The sequence below is a fragment of the Amblyraja radiata genome, chromosome 1, assembly GCF_010909765.2.
Source record: "Amblyraja radiata isolate CabotCenter1 chromosome 1, sAmbRad1.1.pri, whole genome shotgun sequence".
NCBI lineage: Eukaryota > Metazoa > Chordata > Chondrichthyes > Rajiformes > Rajidae > Amblyraja > Amblyraja radiata.
The window spans coordinates 29,437,063-29,459,245 of NC_045956.1; the positions used below are offsets into that span (position 1 = coordinate 29,437,063).

Consider the following 22,183-nt stretch of genomic DNA (forward strand, 5'->3'; position numbering starts at 1 on the left):
TAGCAAACACGTGACAGAATTCACATTTCTATTATCTCTGCTCGTTTGCCACAGTACAATTTCTCACTGAAATCAAAATGTCAATACCCAGCCGGAATCTTTAGTAAAAGGTCCTGATTTAAATGAGGGAACCAAGTGTAATACAATAGACCATAATTCAATGAGATTATGGCTGATCATCCCCAATCAGTACCCCGTTCCTGCCTTCTCCCCATATCCGTTGACTTTAAGAGCTCTATCTAAAGGGTCTTTAAGTGCTCTATCTAAAGGGCCTGTCCCACTGTACAAGGTAATTCAAGAGCTCTCCCGAGTTTAAAAAAAAAACTGTTGGGAAGTACGTAGAATGTACGGAGCGGGTAGGTCGGAGCTCGAGACGTCTCTTAGCGGCTCGTAACGCTAGCGATACGTACTCGGGAAACGCGGTATGCTCGTGAAGATTTTTCACATGTTGAAAAATGTTCACGAGAGCCCCGAGTACCTACGAGCGGCTATTACCGTAATTCTCCGAGTTCGAATCAGGGGAAACTCGGGAGAACTCTTGAATTAGCTCATACAGTGGGACAGACCCTTAACTCTCTCTTGAAAGTATCCAGAGAACCGGCAGAGAATTCCACAGACTCACGACTCTCTGTGTGACAAAGTTTTTCCTCATCTCCGTTCTAAATTATTCTTAAACTATGGCCCCTGGTTCTGGACTCCCCCAACATCGGGAACAAGTTTCCTTGCGTGTCCAAACCCTTAATAATCTTATATGTTTCAATATGATTCCCTCTCATCCTTCTAAACTCCAGAGTATACAAGCCCAGTTGCTCCATTCAACTTTTACTGAGGATACAAAGCTAGACATCAGTGTGGGATGCGAGAAGAAGAATGGAAGTAAGTCCTCATAAGGGATATAAACCCTTGTGTTTTCCACTATGTCTTTCCGATGAGTGCTTAGCACGCAACAAAAGCTTTTCACTGCACCTTGGTACACGTGACAATAAACTAAACAAAACTAAAATAAACCGGCTAAATAAATATAATGAAATGAATGGAAATGTTTTCTTTTTTTAATGGTTGGCTCAAAATAAGCAAGATAATGGCCCTCTACCAAACGTCATCTCTGACGACAAACAGTCACCGCAAATTACTGGATGAGTGCAACATTCTCACACACAGGAGACTTCTCAAAGTGAAAGAAGACATTGATGATGCAAATTAACTATTATCTTCAATGAGCCAAAGCACCATTGATTGATTGAGGAAGAGAGAATTGGAGGAGCAAGATCTCAAAGTGATGATCTACAGAATATCAGCAATCTCTGTTCTCTTACATGTTCCTGAGACCTGAATCATTTAGCTCAAGAGAATGGGAAGGTAACAACAACTTTATCTCAACAAAATCCTCTAAAATCTCTGGAAGGCTAAATGAACTAATGTGGCTTAACAAACAATCAATAACTTTTCCTTCACAGTTAATAGTTTAGGTTTTTTTTTTTGCATGTTTTTGTTAACATGACAGGAATATTCTGGATAACACACTGAGTTTTATATATGGTATATAATATTTTTTAAACATGCTCAGAGGCAGAAGAATACTTGCCTGCCATGGATGAGGGATCTCAGGGAGAGGTATCTGAGGTGGAGCAGGAACGCTGCATGGCAAATCGTGCTTCTGCATAGAGTTTTTTATTTGACAATCTGGAACAAAATATACGAATTAGCAGGAAAGAAGGCAACATTTATAGATGCCGATAAAGTCCAATCAATAAACATATACCCGCTACAATGTTGGAGAAAAAACAAAGTAATCTTCAGCCCTACTTCAGATACAGAACTGTGTAGTGAAGTGTAGGCCTGTTACATTAACCTACAACCAAGCGGCGGCTTTAAGGGCCTGTCCCACTTGGCGATTTTTTTCGGCGACTGCCGGCGTCATATCAGGGTCGCCAAAAGAATTAGAACATTTCAAAATCAGGTGGCGATAAAATAAATGTTGCGGCACTTGCGGAAACACTGCGCGTCAATACGTCATCACGCATCAAGCCGCGATTTTTTCGGTGACGTCAGTCAATGATGCCGGCAGTCGCCGAAAAAATCGCCAGGCTCTTTACTGCAATAGCTGCGACTTACTTCAAGGAAAGAGCATTCACGTCGCGGCCCTGTTTCCACCAATCTTTCCACCACCACGCACAAGAAGCGACAAGCAGCATCTGCAGTTCTTTCTTACACAACCTACAAACCTGTACGGTTTTGGAGTGCGGGAGGAAACCAAAGATCTCAGAGCAAATTTTGAAATAATTTTCAGGAACTGGTCATCACCAGTAAAACCTTTATTTAGACAATAGACAATAGGTGCAGGAGTAGACTATTTGGCCCTTTGAGCCAGCACCGCCATTCAATGTGATCATAGCTGATCATCCACAATCAGTATCCCGTTTCTGCCTTCTCCCCATATCCCTTGACTCCGCTACCTTTAAGAGCTCTATCTAACTCTCGCGTGAAAGCATCCAGAGAACTGGCCTTCACTGCCCTCTGAGGCAGAGAATTCCACAGACTCACAACTCTCTGTGTGAAAAAGTATTTCCTCATCTCCGTTCTAAATGGCCTATCCCTTATTCTTAAACTGTGGCCCTTGGTTCTGGACTCCCCCAACATCGGGAACATGTTTTATGCCTCTACCGTCTCCAAACCCTTAATCATCTTATGTTTCAATAAGATATCCTCTCATCCTTCTAAGTTCCAGAGTGTACAAGCCCAGCCATTCTATGTCCATTCTATCAACATATGACAGTCCCGCCATCCCGGGAATTAGCCTTGCGAACCTACGCTGTACTCCCTCAATAGCAAGAATGTCCTTCCTCAAATTTGGAGAACAAAATTGAACACAATACTCCAGGTGTGGTCTCACGAGGGCCCTGTACAATATATTATTAATTCCTGAATACCATCGGCAAGATTATGGTGAGAAAACTACTTGAACCATTATTTAGTTTCTGCTGAAGGTTCTACACTGTGCTATTTAGACAGGAGGTGTAGGACTTGATCAGTGCAAATCTGGGATTATGGGGCAAAGGCTGGAAAATGGAGTTGAGAGGGAAAGATAGATCGCCAATGATTGAATGGCGGGGTAGACTTGATGGGCCAAATGGCCTAATTCTGCTCCTCTAACATGAAATAATGACTTAGACTACAAAGATGAAGGGCCAGCGGCCGTGGGTATGGGAGAGTGTTGAAGTAGCATGGGTGGGTCATTTCAGTGCAGTGCATTTTCTAAATGATGCACAGTCAGCCTTTGTGCTCTGGTACCAGAGAACATGAATGTTCATGGCGGTTGAAAGTGTGCCAACCAGGCAGACTATGTTTGGGATGGTGCTGAATTTCTTGGGAATTGTAGGCACTGCACTCATTCGGGAAGGTATAGGGTCATCCCAAAGACGTACAGGTTTGTAGGTTAATTGGCTTGGTATAATTGTGAATTGTCACTAGTGTGTGCCCGGGGATCGCTGGTCGGCACGGACTCGGAGGGCTGAAGGGCCTATTTCCGCTTTGTATCAGCAAATTAGACCTATAGTCATACAGCAATAGAAAAGGGTGCTTTGGCCCAACTTGTCCATCCTGCCCAAGATGCCCCATCTAAGTTGATTGCATTTACTGACCCTCATCACTCCAGGCCTCTATGACCTCCTCCAGCAGATAATTCCATACAGGTGGAAAAAATACCCCTCAGGTTCCTATTAAATCATTCCCTCTCATCTTAAACGTATGTCCTCTGGTTCTTGATTTCCCTACTCAAAGCAAAGACTTTGCGCATTTACCCAATCTGTTCCCCTCATGATTTTATACATTTCTATCAGATCACACCTCAGCCTCCTGCACTCTAAGGAATAAAGTCCTAGCCTACCCAACTCCTCCTTATAGCTCAGGCCCACGGCCCCTGGCAACATCCTTATAAATCGTCTCCGTGCCATTTCCAGCTGAATTACATCCTTCCTGCAGCGGGTGACCAAAACTGAACGCAATACTCCAAAGGTACACAAAAATGCTAGAGAAACTCAGCGGGTGCAGCAGCATCTATGGAGCGAAGGAAATAGGCAACGTTTCGGGCACGGCATTTCCTTCCATTGCTACGCAGACGATACCCAACTCTATCTCCCCCTGAAGCCCAAAAACCAATCTAATCTGTTTAACCTTACCCGCTGCCTCGAGGATATAAAGTGTTGGATGGCCCAGAACTTCCTCCAACTAAACGAGAGTAAGTCTGAGGTCATCCTTCTCGGCACCTCGGACTCAATCAAAATGATAGCAGGCAGCCTTGGAAGCCTTACCCCACTACTCAAACCTCACGTCAAAAACCTTGGTGTGATATTTGACTCAGCACTGAAATTTGACAAACAAGTCATTGCCGTGGTAAAAGCTAGCTTCTTTCAGCTTCAGACGATAGCTAAAATAAAACAATTCCTCCAGTTTGATGACCTGGAAAAGATCATCCACACATTTATCTCCTCCCGCCTAGATTACTGCAACTCTCTTTACACTGGCATCAGCCAATCTTCCCTGTCCCGCCTGCAACTGGTCCAAAACGCCGCAGCGAGACTCCTGACGGGCACCCGAAAAAGGGACCACATCACCCCGATCCTGGCCTCTCTCCACTGGCTCCCTGTGCGGTTCCGTATAACTTCAAGATCTTCCTCCATGTCTACAAAGCCCTCAATGGGCTTGCCCCCACCTACATAAAACGTCTTCTCACCCACCACTCCACCTCCAGGCCCCTCAGATCGGCCGACTTGGGGTTGCTGAATATCCCACGGTCTAGGCATAAGCTCAGGGGCGACCGCGCCTTTGCGGTTGCAGCCCCTAGACTGTGGAACAGCATCCCCTTTCCCATCAGAACTGCCCCCTCCATCGACTCCTTTAAGTCAAGACTAAAAACTATCTATACTCCCAAGCCTTTCCTGACGTCCTCTGAGTGAGGGCTACATGTATATATGTATGTAGTTTGTTTTGTTGTGCTATTCTTATAACAAATGTAAAGCACTTTGGCCAACGAGAGTTGTTTTTTAAATGTGCTATATAAATAAATGTGACTTGACTTGACTTGACTTGGGTTGCCAACTGTGCCGTATTAGCCGGGACATCCCGTATATTGGGCTCAATTGGTTTGTCCCATACGGGACCGCCCTTGTCCCGTATTTGACTGCTACTAGCAGCTGCTCCTCAACTTACGATGGGGTTACGTTCCAATAAACCCATCGTAAATCGAAAATATCGTAAGTCGAAAATGCGTTTAATACTCCTAACCCACGATCACCAGAGTGTTCAGGGTTGGACCGCCAGGCGTTTGTGGGTTTTCATTCTCCGGGTTAGTTTCCTCCCTCTCTCTCCTCTTCAGTCCTCTGCCTCTTGGAGTGTTTTTAATTTCCACGTTTTAATTATGAAGTCTCTTTGGCGTCTCTCCACCGCCCCACTCCCACCACCGCCCCTGTTCGGTCAGAGTGCTCACCAATTCCCTGAACACCGACGCCCCTTAAATCTCCCGAGTGCCCGGCCCTGTTGGAGTGAACACATGGCCAATTGTCACAGCAGGTAGCAGCTCTGAGATTTTATCAACCGGCTCATCAGATCTGTTGCCGTTCAATATCCATCTCGCCTCCTGCACGATTCCTCACAAGTCCCTCCCTCGTCGCTTCCTCCCACGGAAAGGCTGACACGGTTCACTTCATCCCGGGTGAGCACCGTACCCACACTGTGGCAGTTTTGTCACTTATTTGGTCACCTTTTGTCACTTATTTGGGAGTGAGAATGTTGGCAACCCTACATGGAAGCAATGTGTTCATTTATGTTCCAGTTCCAATCTCGGCTATAGTTTTGAGCTATTCTGTACAAATTACACAAATTTCAGTTTCTTTTTTAAATCATCATGGTTCTTGATGAATTTATAATTCACAACTAGATTGCCTTATCAACACAATTACGCATAATATGTAACGCCGTGCCGTGCCTTCAACTGGTTCCCTTCAGAGAGTAGCGACCTGTCCGTTATCCCAGGAGAGCGCTATCATTATTATTTTTATTTTTTTATTAGAAGCAAGTGTACAAAAATATAACCAGCAACATATGACATAATACAGTTATTGTACAGCTTCAATTTTGACTTTTAGCTATAGTTAAGAGAAAAGAAGAGAGATGAAGCAAGAGAGAGAAAAGTTGGAATGTGCAAGGATAGAACGCCTAGACTGCCAACGTGCGCTATCATTATTCAGCAGTGGCTTGTGAAAGGAGCTGCTGAGTCTTGGTCAAGTTTATTTTGAGGTCCAGAAGTCTGCAATCCTATAATTCAGTTTCCTAATGTACTTGGATTGATCAGACTGCAATCCTTGGCTAGAATTAAAGTGTGGTGAAACGATTGAAGAGGATATCATTTCTGCTGGAACCAGACTTCACAAACTTGCACAGCGGTGTCCATGGATTTGGTTACTATTTTGGCTCCTGGTCTTCAGCCTGTCTGTCTGACGCAAAAGAGATCTAAGCCTTAAAAGAAACTAGCAGCGAACCAGCTAATTTGCTGGGACAGGTATACTCTGGGGATTAAATACATTCCCTGTATTTCTTCAGTCTGAACTCTGCAACTGCTGCACATCCTCAACTGATATCAAAGGTGTGACATTAATAAACGGCAAGCTATCCATTTTTCACTGGACTTACTACGCTATCCCTGTTAGCTATAGTCCCTACTGAACTTTTTTTTAAATTATAAAAAGGTATTCAATTATTTAAAATAATATTTACAATAATACAAAACAGAACCCACCACCATAATACAAGACAAACAAATATACTAAATAAACTACTATACAACTATGTTACACTCCTTGTCAAGGATGCATTCCACCCCTCGTGGTGCCCAGCGGTACCGGAAATCCACGTGGTACGTGGACAGCGCGTAGTCCCTCTCTAACACCACGCGGGCGCGGACGTAACCCAGGAAAAGGGGCAGGCAGCCGGCTCAGGCAGAGCCTTCTTCCACCTGGCGCCGTGACTCGCGAATGGCCAGCTTCCCAACCAGGACATCCTCAGCCCTACCCTCTCCCCTAAGCGTAGGGTGCCCGAAGATGAGGATGGTGGGTGAGAAGTGTAGCCAGAAGGCAAGGAGCAGCCCCTTTACCCCACTGAACATTGGCAGGAATGCTGCTCTCTTCCCACTGAGTAAAAATTAATTTTACCCTGCAGTTTGCTAAAGGGCCTGTCCCACTTAGGCGACATTTCAGCGGACTGCCTGCGACCTTCAAGCTCTCGGCACTCGCCTGAAAAATCGCGAACTGGAACGGCGACCGTCAGAGTGGAACACACACAAACACATCACAAAGGCGGGGACCAGGGAAAGCGGGGAGCACTGCCTGAAATTCACACGGTACAAAGCCAAGGTGATACAGACACACACCACGATGAACAGGAAGGTTAAAGATGGCTTGCACAGTGTACTTTAAAAGAGCGGGGGAGAGAAGATTAGATTAGATTAGATTAGATTAGATTAGCTTCCATTCCGGAAGTGACTGCGCTATTGAACGGCTGCGGCTCGCCTGCAGTCCATCTGTCTACTTTTTTTGTTGTTTTTTTTTGTCTTGTTTTAGTTAAATTTTGGTTTTGTTATGTGTGTGGGGGGGGGGGGGGGGGGGGGGGGCTGAAACATGGTTTTCTGTCTCTCCCTTCGGGGGGAATGCGAATCTTTCTGTCGTATCCCCCCTTCTCTACCTCCGTCTGCGCTGAGGCCTAATGGCGGAGCTGGCGGCCTCCAACTGCGACCGACCTCGAGGCTCCGAAGGCAGAGCCAGCCAGGACTCACCAACTCGAGGCTGGCCGAATTCAGAGCTGTGGCGGCGTTCGAGCGCTCCGGTGAGGGCGGCCTGGCTCGGGGCTGAGACGGCGCTCCGGTGGCTGAGGCGGCGTTCCGGCGATGGCGACCTGAATCCGGGGCTTGGCCGCGGGCCAATCGACGACATCGCCGGGAGCTCGCAGGTCACAGGCTGGTGCCTGTTTTCCAGAGCTCCCGCGGCAACAGCTGCGTCCGCTGGACTGGAGGGTGGCAGCTTCGACCACGCCAGGCTGCGGAGCTTGAACCGGCCCGTTTGCGGAGCTCGGTTGAGCCGCGGGACTGACTACCATCACCCGGTGGGGTAACAACATATCGCCTCAGCGCAGAGGGAGAAGAGGAGGGAAGAGACAGTACCTTTAAGACTTTTGCCTCCATCACAGTGAGGAGGTGCCTGGTGAACTCACTGTGGTGGATGTTAATTTGTGTTTATTGTGTGTTTTGTTGTTTATTATTATATGTATGGCTGCAGGCAACGACATTTCGTTCAGACCGAAAGGTCTGAATGACAAATAAAGGATCTAATCTAATCTAATGTTGCCTACTGAAGTGTCCATATCTCTCTCATAGACACAAAAACCTGGAGTAACTCAGCGGGACAGGCAGCATCTCTGAAGAGAAGGAATGGGAAACGTTTTGGGTCAAGACCCTTCTTCAAACTGAAGAAATGCCTCCACCCGAAACGTCACCCATTCCTTCTCTCCAGCGATGCTGCCTGTCCCCGCTGAGTTACTCCAGGTTTTTGTGTCTATCTTTGGTTTAAACCAGCATCTGTAGTTCCTTCCTACATATTTCTCTATAACTGATTCCACCATCTCCTCTGGCAACAGGTTTCAGATATCAACCACACTCTCTGTGCAAATGCCTTAAACATCAAATCCTCTTCAAAACTCCTCTCAATGCATTTCCTGGTGGATGACAGAGCCACCAGAGAGTAATCATCAAGGCACGTGACCTTGTTTGGGCACTGAGATGGTAGTGGTCTTCTTAAAACTCAGACCTGCATAGTGAGAAATAAAAAATGACTGCAAATGCTCCTGCTAGCTGGTCCCTGCCGGTTCCAAGGACATGGCCAGGGAACTCCATCTGGCCCAGTCGCTTTCCATCTGTGGCGGGCGACAATGTGTATAGATGCAGCTGAGGCTGTTGGGGCAGACAACGTCACTCCAATAACCTGCTTTTCATCCCTGACCTGCCTTGTTTAGTTTATGTTTAGTTTAGTTTAGAGATACAGCGTGGAAACAGGCCCTTCGGCCCACCGAGTCTGCACCGACCAGCGATCCCGGCACATTAACACCACCCTACATGCACTAGGCATAAATTTTACACTTATACCAAGCCAATTAACCTTGAAATCTGTACGTCTATGGAGCGTGGGAGGAAAACTGAAGACCTCGGAGAAAACCCACGGGGTCGCTGGGAGAACGTACAGACAGCACCCGCAGTCGGGATCGAACCCGGGTCTCCGGCGCTGGAAGCGTTGCTGTAAGGCCTCTGTACGTTGTTCTCAGTGAATCTGCGCAACTTCTCTTTGTGGCCCATTGAGGCGTTAAAGCCAAGCCTCAAGGTTGTCGGCGTGGTTATTTTGGAATTCCAGCTTGGCCCAGAATTATCCCATGGCATCCCTGCTGCCTTTGTGAAGGTTGTATCTTGATGTCCTCACGGTTCGAGATCTTCTTCTTCTTCTTGCGTATGGCGTGCACAGCCTAAGGTTGTAGGACAACTTGTTCTATTTGATCTTATTTGATTGTGCACGCCGGGTTGCTAGCATTCGTCGAAACAAGGCGGACCACGTGAAGGTTACAATCTCCCACCCCACGGTTCAAGATCATCCAACTGGAATGTACAGACTTGGTCTTCACCAGGGAGTATACCTCACCATTCCTGTTGCGGGACACTCAGATCGATTTCTCTGTCTTGCACTCCTTAACACGTTTACTGATGAAACCCGCAATGGTTGTTGCATACACTTTTCGGTTAGCCGCAGCGACCTTGATTATGGATCAGTCCAGCACTCGTTGCATTTCATCTTCTTCCACAGACCAGCACTGTATGACTTCCCATACTAGATCATAACATTTTCAGTTTCGGCTTGTGGGCAGAAAGTAGGTGCACATGCAGGTTTGTAGGTTAATTGGCTTCGGTAAATTGTCCCCAGTGTGCAGAACTGGACTATTGTATGGGTAATCACTGGTCGGCACAGACTCGGCGGGCCGAAGGGCCTGTTTCCACGCTATATTTCTAAACTAAACTAAAAACAAAAGTTTCCTATCCAATCTCTACCCGGTAATAACCGAGGTGAATGACCAATTCACTCTGTCTTTCATAGAGTCATAGAGTGATAGAGCCAATCATAGAGTCATAGAGTGATACAGTGTGGAAACAGGCCCTTCGGCCCAACTTGCCCACACCGGCCAACTTGTCCCAGCTATACTAGTCCAACCTGCCTGCGTTTGGTCCATATCCCTCCAAGCCTATCCTATCCTTGTACGTCTAACTGCTTCTCAAATGTTGGGATAGTCCCAGCCTTAACTACCTCCTCTGGCAGCTTGTTCCATACACCCACCTTGTTATATTCATACACACATGTGTGAAAATGTTACCCCTCAGATTCCTATTGAATCTTTCCCCCTTCACCTTGTATCCTCTGCCCTTCACCTTGTATCCTCTGGTCCTCGATTCACCTGCTCTGGGCAGCTGATTTGGGAACCAAATTTGTATACAATCCACCAGCACTGGCACAATCAATGTTGTATCACAATGGTCGTGACCTTATATTCTCGACATGGATGATGAAGGCAAGTGTCCAATCTGCTTTTGCGATTATCTGCATGTGCTGCCACCTATTGCAATTGTTGGGCTTGTAAACAGAGGTCCCTCTGTTCCACAGGGCTCCAATTGATGCAACCATTCATTGTACGTGCCCAACCCATATCAGTCCTTCCAAAAATGCATCACCTTAAGCTTATCATGACTAAATTACATCTCCATTCTTACCAACTCATGAATATCTTGCTGTACTCTACATTCCTCTCAATATCAACCAAACCTATTTAGTGTCCTCTGCGGCTTATTAATCATTCCTCCTACATTCATCTGATTTGACCGCATGACTGGACTGGGCAGCCCCCACACGCTGGCAAGGCTAAAGAGGTCCCAAACGTGATGCATCTGAGCTGTTGCACAAACCAGCCCGTTTCTCTGTCTCCCACCTCCAGAACCGGCCATACAACCTGATGACGCAGCAACTTGAAGATAGAATAAGGTCATAAGGAATATGAGTAGAATTAGGCCATTCGGCCCATCAAGTGTACTCCGCCATTCAATCATGGCTGATCTATCTCTCTGTCGTAACCCCATTCTCCTGCCTTCTCCCCATAACCTCGGACACCCGTGCTAATCGAGAATCTACCTACTCTGCCTTAAATATATTCACTGACTTGGCCTCCACAGCCTTCTGTGGTAAATAATTCAACCACCCTCTGACTAAAGAAATTTCTCCTCATCTTCTTCCTAAAAGAACGTCCTTTAATTCTGAGGCTATGACCTCTAGTCTTAGACTCTCCCACTAGTGGCAGCATCCTCTCCACATCCACTCTATCCAAGCCTACCACTATTTTGTATGTTTCAATGAGGTACCCCCTCATCCTTCTAAACTCCAGCGAGTACAGGCCCAATGCCGACAAACACTCATCATGGGTTAGCCTACTCATTCAAGGGATCATTCTTGTAAACCTCCTCTGGGCCCTCTCCAGAGCCAGCACATCCTTCCTCAGATATGGGGCCCAAAATTGCTCACAATATTCCAAATGCAGCCTCCGCATTACATCCCTGTTTTTGTATACAAATCCTCTTGAAATAAATGCTAGCATTGAGCAAGTGAGCTGTTTGCAAACCATGCGCAGGAACTGCAGATGCTCATTTAAATAGTAAGATTAAATGAGAATTTACCAGTTCGAAGTTTGATCGTTATTTTATGAGGAGTAACGTTGAGGGATTACGTGAAGAACCTGCCAGGACGCATGCGTGTCATTCTTCAAAGCAGCAGTGTGAAATCACAGATAACAGTAATGACTGAACATAGTAAGATTAGAGAAGAGAATATCAGTTGAACTTTATGATCAAGGGTGGGAGCGGAGGGCACGTAATCCCTCAACGTTACTCCTCATAAAATAACGATCAAACTTCGAACTGGTAAGTTCTCGTTTAATCTTACTATTTTACTTCGGAGTCACGTGAGTGACTACGTGAAGATTTCAAAGCTCTGTGATTTCATGCCGTGGAAACGAGTCCATGCATCACATCTGCCTTAATTGACTAAGGGAGGAATTGTGTTAACATGTTTAAACATGAATCCGACATTGAAAATCCATGATAAATTTATTAACAACAAATTACAGCCCCTATTTCATGGGGTGAAATCATATTACAGAACTTAAAATTGATTCTGCAAAAGTTCCAGGTTTAACCACTGGTTTATGGTAGAATTGTTGGAACGTTTTTTTCCTTGACCATCCTGCTGTCTCCAGGATTTGGTCCATCGGTACGTCCAACTCCATAGCTGCCGATGTAGCTGCAGCCCTGGTGGAATGAGATTTGAATATGTTAGTATCCACCCCAGCTGTTGTTAAAACCTGTTTCAGCCATCTGGAAATAGTTTGAACCGACACTTTTTTGTGGGGTTGCTTGTGGCTGATTAGTAGTGCCATCTCATTGCCTCTGATGTTTTTGGTGTTCTCCATATATAACAATAAATGTCTTATTATACAGAGACGACCATCTATAGGGTAAGCCCTAAATTCTATTTTGAGGCCTGATGATCCCGATCTGTTCTGTTTGACTAATTCGTGAATATAAAAAGTTATATTTCTTGTTGAAGAAGTCATATTGTCCAGCCTTAACTTATGTAAAGACTGTACCCTTTGTGCTGTGACCAAAGCCATCAGCATGACTGTTTTATGCGTCAGTTTTTGCAGGGACAGAGCTGTTGCTGGAGACCAGTTCCTTAGCAACGTTAGGACAATACTCACATCCCATATTTGAGAGTACCTGGTTCTTGGGGGATTGATATAAAAAATTCCCCTCATATGTTTGGTTACCAGGGGGTGAGTCCCAACAGAATGACGCTCTGATCCTCGCCATAGATATGTTGAAAGGGCACTTCCGGAGCAGTTAATGGCACTGTAACTGAGCCCCTCATCATAATGGAGGCCTGCCAGGAATTCCAGAACAGACGTTATGTTCATCGAGCTGCAAGTGATGTTGTTTCTGTGACAATATATCTCCCATTTCCTGATGTATACCAGATATTGTTTTTTGGTGGACTGCCTGTGAGCCGCTGAGATAATGTTCAATGTTCGGTCCGTCAGTTCCAGTTCCAGTAGAGGTTTCTTAAGACTCTACAAATTAATAAGTTTGTCGTATTATGACATGGATGGCTATCCCCAGTTACGGGATGAACCAACAAATCTGGTCGTTTCAGGATGGTGATACATGGTTCTAAGACCATGTCGAGTATCACAGGGAACCATGGTTGAGTAGGCCAATCGGGCAATACCAAAATACCAGACGCCGAGTCTTGTTGTATTTTGCGTAATACCCGACTGATGAGGCAGAAAGGAGGGAATGCATAGAAAAACAATTTCCCCCAATGCAGCAAAAAAGCATCTATCGCTGATGCCCCAGGATCTGGTTCCCAAGAAACATAGTTTGGTAACTGATGATTGAGTCTAGATGCAAATAGATCGATATCTGGTGTTCCATACCGTGCTACAATATCAGCAAATACATTTATATCCAACATCCATTCGATGTTTTCATTGAATTTGCGTGACCTGGTGTCTGCCACTGAATTCAGGTTACCTGGTAGGTAAGTAGCTGATATCCAAATATTTCTCTGGATACACCATTGCCAAATTGTATTAGCCAGATTGTCACATGATGTCGATTTGATTCCACCCATATGGTTAATATATGCCACCACGGTGGTATTGTCAATCTGTAGTCTAACATGCTGGTGATATCTTCCAGAACAGCATGACTTTAGGCCATAGAACGCACCCAACATTTCCAGGTAGTTTATGCCAAGTGTCTGTAGTAATGATGCCTCCTGTGCATTCCATCCACCTCCACAGCTGGAGATGGAATTGGTAGCACCCCAACCAAGTGCACTGGCATCAGTTTGTAGCACCACTGAGGGGTTGCCGATAATGATAGTGCTGGAACAATGCCGAATGTTATCCCTCCACCATTTTAATTCCATGTTTGCTTTGATTGGTAGCTTCATTGGTCTGTCGAAATGACCAGCATTAATTTTGAGTGCTTGTATTTTTGCCCTTTGTAAATTTTGATAATACAAAGGTCCAAATTGTGTGGCTGGAAAAGCAGCCACTATTTTGCCAATCACCCTTGCTACCAATCTGATAGATGGTTCACTGATGTCAATGAGGTTGTTGCAGGCCTCAGTTAAGACTGTAGCCTTGTCCTTTGGTAAAGTCACCGACATGTGAACTGAGTCAATAGTGAACCCCAAATAATCCATTATGGTGGAAGGCGTTAGTTTAGATTTAACTGGATGGATGATAAACCCCAGTTTCTCAAACAATTGTTTGGTGGCTGATACAGCTAGTTTGGCTAATTCCAAAGTTTTGCCCACAATTAATATGTCATCTAGATAGGCCAAGATCATATGTTTTTGTTTCCAAAGAAACGCTAGGGCTGGTTTCAAAATTTTTGTAAGCCTGGGGGCTGATGTTAAACCATTTGGTAGAGCTCTATACTGCCAATGCTGCCCCATTCGGTTGAATTTTAAATAACGTCTGTGGTCAGTCCGTATAGGCACTGAAGAGTAAGCATCTTTTAAGTCGATGCTAGCCATGAAGTAGCCTTTGCAAATCAATTGTTTGGCAGTAACAAAGGTTTCAATTTTGAAATGAATATATTGCACACATGTATTCAATTTGGTCAAATCTATGATGATGCGACAACCACCATCTTTTTTGTTTTTGGTAAAGATATTAGACACAAATTCCAGAGAATCGTGTTGGGTTTTTTCAATTACCCCTTTGCGTGAAGTCTCACCAGTTCAGCATGTGCTTCTAATTTTTCTTTTCGTGAAAGTACGAACGTTCGGTTCGGTACATGCTGAACTGGGGGCTATTTTTGTGCACAAATTCAATGGTATATCCCTGGATACTGTTTAGGATATAAGTGTCTGTAGTTAATGTACTCCATGCATCCCAAAAGAAGTGTAATCTTCCACCGATATGTGTATTATCCACACTTCCTATAATTTGTAAGGGACCAGACCCACCTACCTCCATGGTTACCAGTGGAAGGTTTACTTCTTCCTGTGTAGTCTTCGAGGAGGTTGAGGCGCCGGTGTCTGGGTTTGGGTTTGGGTTTGGGTTTGGGGTTTGCGCATTTTCCACAAAGGCCGGTCTGGGCCATGGCCTAAAAAAGACCGCTGTCCAGTATGCCCGGCCTTTGAGCTTTCACCAGCTTCTCTTGTTCTGCTGGTGGGTGCGTAAGGGTGCTGTCTTTGGCTGTGGGAGGTCCTTGCTGTTGTCGCCTTTATGAGACCCAGGGTTTTTGCCTCCTCATCGAGCTCCTTAACCTGCTTGGACAGGTTTCCCCCAAAATAATAATATTGGTGGCTTTGTGTCTCCAGGTTTGCACAGGCCTGCAAATTTTGGATTTAAGGCAGGTCGGATGGCACTCTTTCTGATACTATTGATTTCATACTGCGTATTGCAGAATAGTGCCAGTGCATCCTGTTGTTCTTGCGACATTTCCTTCCCATCCACTGTGCGAGCGAATGCTGTGATCCCTGCTGTTAGTAGTTTTAGTATTTTCTGGAGCTTGACATCCAGGCTTCTAACTCCTGCTCCGACGTGTTTCCAGATACAATTATTCACGACTGGAACATTCAGGGATACGCAATTTCCTGGTGCCAGATATTTGGCAGTGGTGTCCATCACAGCCTGTTCCTGTAGTTGCTTGAATGACAGGAAATCAATGCTGGCAGCTAGTTTCTGTTCTAGGTTTCATCCAGTCTGATCCGGCTGTATGTAGTTGGACACCATGTCCAGTAGATTTTCTCCTTCCTGCACCCCCTGCACACTTGTAGTTTGTTCGGCAAACCCCTCTTCGGGGTCAGCCCAGAATTGACCCCCAGTACTCCCCTCTGACGAGGGAGATGCACTGTGCAGCCCTACGTAAGGTGCTGCTGTGGGTGTTATGTATGACCCAAGGTGACTAGACTCCATCTCCCGGAGTCTGTCACGTTGGAGCATTTGCTCCATAAGCCGCTCCATCCGGCTCCAGCGCGCACGGTCGTTGGCCGCTCGCGGCTCCTCAAAGTCGGACTCATCAGAGTCAACGGCTCTGTTTGTTTTTCGTTTTGCCTTCCCGCCCGGCCGCGGTGTTGATCTGACCGGTGCGGGGGCTACGTCGGGCACAGCTGATCCCATTACGGGTGATTCCTGTGCCGCTGGCCGCTGCTGGCTGCCCGCAACTCCGCGGTCCTCCCCCGCCAGCTTTGTCGCAGCTCTAGTTGACTTTTTCAATTTATCCATCATTTCCCCACCTGTGAAACAGTATGGGAACAATAATGACCGCAGAGTAGCCACTTACCTGTCGGTCCCGGCTTTTAAACTTGCCGCTGCGGGGGAATGTCGTTCCACCCCGCCTGTCGTTTCGCAATGCGTGTAGCGATATGGCACGCATGTGTCCTGGCAGGTTCTTCACGTAGTCACTCACGTGACTCCGAAGTAAAATCAAAGATAAACACAAAATGCTGGAGTAATGCCCCTGTCCCACTTAGGAAACCTGAACGGAAACCTCTGGAGACTTTGCGCCCCACGCAAGGTTTCCATGCGGTTCCCGGAGGTTGCAGGTGACTGCCAGAGGTTGCAGGTAGTGGAAGCAGGTAGGGAGACTGACAATAACCTCCAGGAACCGCATGGAAACCTTGGGTGGGGCGCAAAGTCTCCAGAGGTTTCCGTTCAGGTTTCCTAAGTGGGACAGGGGCATAACTCAGCAGGACAGGCAGCATCTCTGGAGAGAAAGAAAGGGTGGCGTTTCAGGTAGAGTCCCTTCTTCGGACCCGAAACGTCACCCATTCCTTCTCTCCAGAGATGCTGCCTGGTCCCGCTGAGTTACTCCAGTTTTTTGTGTCTATCTTGGGTTGCAAACCAGAGCTGATTAGCCTGGCAGAAGAGATACCAGCCTCAAAACAGACCAGGCATCTCAGGGAGCTGGTGGGTTGGTGCAGATACTAGATGTTTCTAGATTCCTTTTAACTGATCACACCTATACAACGAATTACTGCCTGCCAACACATCTGGATAATCTGAACTGTTCAAATAAAACTTTTGCTTTAATTGAAAGTTTAATTGAAACTTTAATTTAAGACTCTTCAGCAAAAAGGTCAGTTGAAGGAAAGTCACATTAAACTGCGTGCCAATTTCACCACAAGTAGAATTTGCACGTTAGGAGCCTTTACTGTGAAGTGCAGCTGCTTCTCACAAAGTCTTGAAAACTTTGTGTCTCAAAATTAGAGACACGGCTCCCAACAAATCCAGGTCCGCAGCTGGAATGGGAAACCATGGAGAACTATGCAGAGAATACCGTGGCCAGTGAGGTGCCACATCGATCATAAGATCTGTGAAATGCAATTCAACGTCAAATATAACGGGCTTGTTCTGAAATCACTGCAGAGAAGCATAGAACAGACATGTTTTATTCGAGCTGCTCCATGTCACAGCTGGTTAAGCCAGTGTGACAAACACATCCCTTCACTAGCTTGGAGCAAGAGTTCATGAGGGAAAGACAAGAGGCAGGGTCACCCTGCCCTGTTGGCAGAAAACACAAGCTATCTTCGTTCCCAGGCATATTATTCTACTCTGCATCGCTCCTGTCCATATCTATCAGGAATGGTGTGAAGTGCTGGATGGGAAGAGAAGGAACACAAACAGGAGGAGGGTGGCCAAGACTCAATGGAAATGATCTCAGGCAGACAAGTAAGCAAGCATGATTGGGTGTCACAGCAGTGAAGCAGCGGTAGAGTTGCTGCCTTACAGCGGCGGAGACCCGGGTTCAATCCCGACTAAGGGAACAGAGTATGTACGTTCTCCCCGTGATCTGCATCGGTTTTCTGCAAGATCTTCAGTTTCCTCCCACATTACAAAGGCGTACAGGTTTATAGGTTAATGTAGGTTAATTGGCTTGGTATAAGTGTAAATTGTCCCTAGTGTGTGTAGGATAGTGTTAACGAGCGGAGATCGCTGGGCGGTGCGGACTAGATGGGCCGAAGGGCCTGTTTCTGCGCTGTATCTCTAAACTAAACTAAACGATCGGGTAAATATAGGGAACCGCTAGGTCAGCTCATGGTGCCAGGAGGAACGCTTAGCATCTGGCTAAATTTAACGCTCACATTCTCTCAGTACCTGTCCCTGTTCAGTACCAAGTTTTTTTCTCTAACTTCAAGTATTCTTGCATCCCCTCTCTCCCCATCCCTCCCTTACTCAAGTCGTAGCAGGTTCAAAGTCGTCTTGTTGAGTTTCATTGCCTGTAACTCATTTTCACCTAACCCACAGCTAACTATGGCCTGTTCCCTTCATCGTGTTACATTTTTTCATTGTTTTTGTAATTCATTTGTTCTATATCTCTCCATATCACCGTCTATATCTCTCTTTTCCCTTTCCCCTGACTCTCTGAAGCGGCCATGAGAAGTGGGAGTTCCAGAGCATAAGGAAGTTCTCGACCCAAAATCTCACTTATTCCTTGTCTCCAGAGATGCTGTCTGACCCGCCGAGTTACTCCAGCTTTCTGCGTCGATCCAGGTTTTTCTCGCCAGGCCTTTAAAACGTGCTAGACACAAAATGCCGGGGTAACTCAGCGGGACAGGCAGCATCTCTGGAGAGAAGGAATGGGTGACATTTCGGGTTTGAGACATTTCTTCAGACTTTAAAACTTGCTAGGTGTGTAGCACTATGATAAAATGCCTCCAGGAACTAATTACATCATCAGGATTCCGCCTTCAATCTCCCCTAATGAAATATATAATAATACAATGGTCAAAACTTCACAGAGTGTTGATGGAGAGGAACAAGGCACTAGGCACAAGTTCACAAGTTATAGGAATAGAATTAGGCCATTCGGCCCATCGAGTCTACTCTGCCATTCAATCATGGCTGATCTCTGCCTCCTAATCCCATTTTCCTGCGTTCTCCCCATAACCGTTGACACCCGTTCTAATCAAGAATTTGTCTACCTCTGCATTAAAAATGTCCACTGACCTGGCCTCCACAGCCCTCTGTGGCAATGAGTTCCACAGATTAACTACCCTCTGACTAATCTATGGAACTCATTCATCCTCTCTCTTCATGTGCCTGTTCATATTCGGCATTCAGGTTTAATGAATCGGGGCTTTCATTGCGTGATCTGCGTTGCGGCGATTGTGCCAAACGGCATCGCTGGAATCCTGTGCTGAATGTAACATGTTGAGGAGACTTCATGTTGGAGAAGAGAGGCGGCGCAGCAGCGCAGCGCACGGAACCAATGCCTCACAGCGTCAGAGCGCCTGTGTTCAACCCTGATCTCGGAATCCTGAGTTCCACATTCTCCGTGGCCTCGTGTGGTTCCTCAGAGTGCTCCAGTTTCATCCCACATGCCAAAGACGTGCGGGTTTGTAGGCTATCTGGCCGCTGAATTTTGCCCCTTATGTGCAGGTGAGTGGTAATATGGGTAGAATAAAGTTACATTAGATCAGTGTAGGTTTATTGTAAATGGGGATGGATGGTCACCTTGGCCACGGTGGGCCAAAGAGCCTACATTATTTCCATGTGTAAGAAAGAACTGCAGATGCTGGTTTAAACCAAAGATAGCCACAAAAAGCTGGAGTAACTCAGCGGGACAGGCACACTTAAGGGACTCGACTCGAAATGTCACCCATTCCTTCTCTACAGAGATGCTGCCTGTCCCGCTGAGTTACTCCAGCTCTTTGAGCCTGTTTCCATGCTATATCTCTCCTACACTTACTAATATAACATCTGTTTTCCAAATTTCATGGGTAGTCTTTGAGCCGAATCAGATTCTGTGGTACAATAATATCAAAAATGACTTCAACTTTTTAACTTTGCTCAATACCTTTGTTGATAGTTTGTTAGTTTGTGAAATGTTATAAAATTATGGAATACAATCCCGATTTGGAAGCTAAACAGGGTAGGACATATCCAGCAAAAGATAGGGCACCAGGGAATGTTGATGAACAGGGAGACCTTAGAGTTCAAATCCATAATTCCTAGAATGCGGCATTACAGGAAGGATAGGATGGTGCCTTCAAAGCTCAGGTGTGTTGCTAGGTGTGTAGCACTATGATAAAATGCCTCCAGGAACTAATTACATCATCAGGATTCCACCTTCAATCTCCCCTAATGAAATATATAATAATACACTGGTCAAAACTTCACAGAGTGTTGATGGAGAGGAACAAGGCACTAGGCACAAGTTCACAAGTTATAGGAATAGAATTAGGCCATTCGGCCCATCGAGTCTACTCTGCCATTCAATCATGGCTGATCTCTGCCTCCTAATCCCATTTTCCTGCGTTCTCCCCATAACCGTTGACACCCGTTCTAATCAAGAATGTGTCTACCTCTGCATTAAAAATGTCCACTGACCTGGCCTCCACAGCCCTCTGTGGCAATGAGTTCCACAGATTAACTACCCTCTGACTAATCTATGGAACTCATTCATCCTCTCTCTTCATGTGCCTGTTCATATTCGGCATTCAGGTTTGATGAATCGGGGCTTTCATTGCGTGATCTGCGTTGCGCCGATTGTGCCAAACCGCATCGCTGGAATCCTGTGCTGAATGTAACATGTTGAGGAGACTTCATGTTGGAGAAGAGAGGCGGCGCAGCAGCGCAGCTCACGGAACCAATGCCTCACAGCGTCAGAGCGCCTGTGTTCAACCCTGATCTCGGAATCCTGAGTTCCACATTCTCCGTGGCCTCGTGTGGTTCCTCAGAGTGCTCCAGTTTCATCCCACATGCCAAAGACGTGCGGGTTTGTAGGCTATCTGGCCGCTGAATTTTGCCCCTTATGTGCAGGTGAGTGGTAATATGGGTAGAATAAAGTTACATTAGATCAGTGTAGGTTTATTGTAAATGGGGATGGATGGTCACCTTGGCCACGGTGGGCCAAAGAGCCTACATTATTTCCATGTGTAAGAAAGAACTGCAGATGCTGGTTTAAACCAATGATAGCCACAAAAAGCTGGAGTAACTCAGCGGGACAGGCACACTTAAGGGACTCGACTCAAAATGTCACCCATTCCTTCTCTACAGAGATGCTGCCTGTCCCGCTGAGTTACTCCAGCTCTTTGAGCCTGTTTCCATGCTGTATCTCTCCTACACTTACTAATATAACATCTGTTTTCAAAATTTCACGGGTAGTCTTTGAGCCGAATCAGATTCTGTGGTACAATAATATCAAAAATGACTTCAACTTTTTAACTTTGCTCAATACTTTTGTTGATAGTTTGTTAGTTTGTGAAATGTTATAAAATTATGGAATACAATCCCGATTTGGAAGCTAAACAGGGTAGGACATATCCAGCAAAGGATAGGGCACCAGGGAATGTTGATGAACAGGGAGACCTTAGAGTTCAAATCCATAATTCCTAGAACGCGGCATTACAGGAAGGATAGGATGGTGCCTTCAAAGCTCAGGGTATAAAATAGGAGAGTTGAATATTATATTGCAACTTTATAAACACTGTTTAGTGAAGAGATACAGAGCGGAAACAGGCCCTTCGGCCCACCGGGTCCGCGCACACCAGCAATCCCCACACACTAACACTATCCCACACCCTCTAGGGACAATTTTTACATTTAGCAAGCCAATTAACCTACATACCTGTCTTTGGAGTGTGGGATGAAACTGAAGATCTCTGAGAAAACCCACGCAGGTCACGGGGAGAACATACAAACTCCGTATAGACAGCACCCGTAGTCGGGATCGAACCCGGGTCTCCGGCGCTGCATTCGCTGTAAGGCAGTAACTCTACCGCTGCGCCACCATGGCTGCCAAACTTGCAATGCCGGTTGCCATGCTAAAGGAAAGATGTAATTCCGCTGGAGAGATGTAATAAGACTCACCCTGATATTGCCTGGATTGGAGGCATTTAGTTCAGGAGAGATATTTGGATAAGTTGGGCTGGTTCTCCCTGGAGCAAAGCAAGTTAAGGGGTGACCTGATAGAAGTGTATAAGATTATGAGAGGCGTTGCTATGGTATACAAATTATTTCTTTTTTTTCGTAGCCC

The 22,183-nt window shown here is 45.9% G+C and overlaps 1 protein-coding gene across 5 annotated transcripts in view; it reads right to left on the reverse strand.

The window, feature by feature from the left end:
* Positions 1-22,183, reverse strand: part of afap1 (actin filament associated protein 1) — a 257,061-nt gene that overhangs the window by 113,904 nt on the left and 120,974 nt on the right. For all 5 annotated transcript variants that reach the window (XM_033019261.1, XM_033019251.1, XM_033019286.1 and 2 more), the window contains one exon: positions 1,586-1,683. In XM_033019261.1, the coding sequence (XP_032875152.1) occupies positions 1,586-1,683 (98 nt within the window). The remainder of the gene's footprint in view (positions 1-1,585; positions 1,684-22,183) is intronic.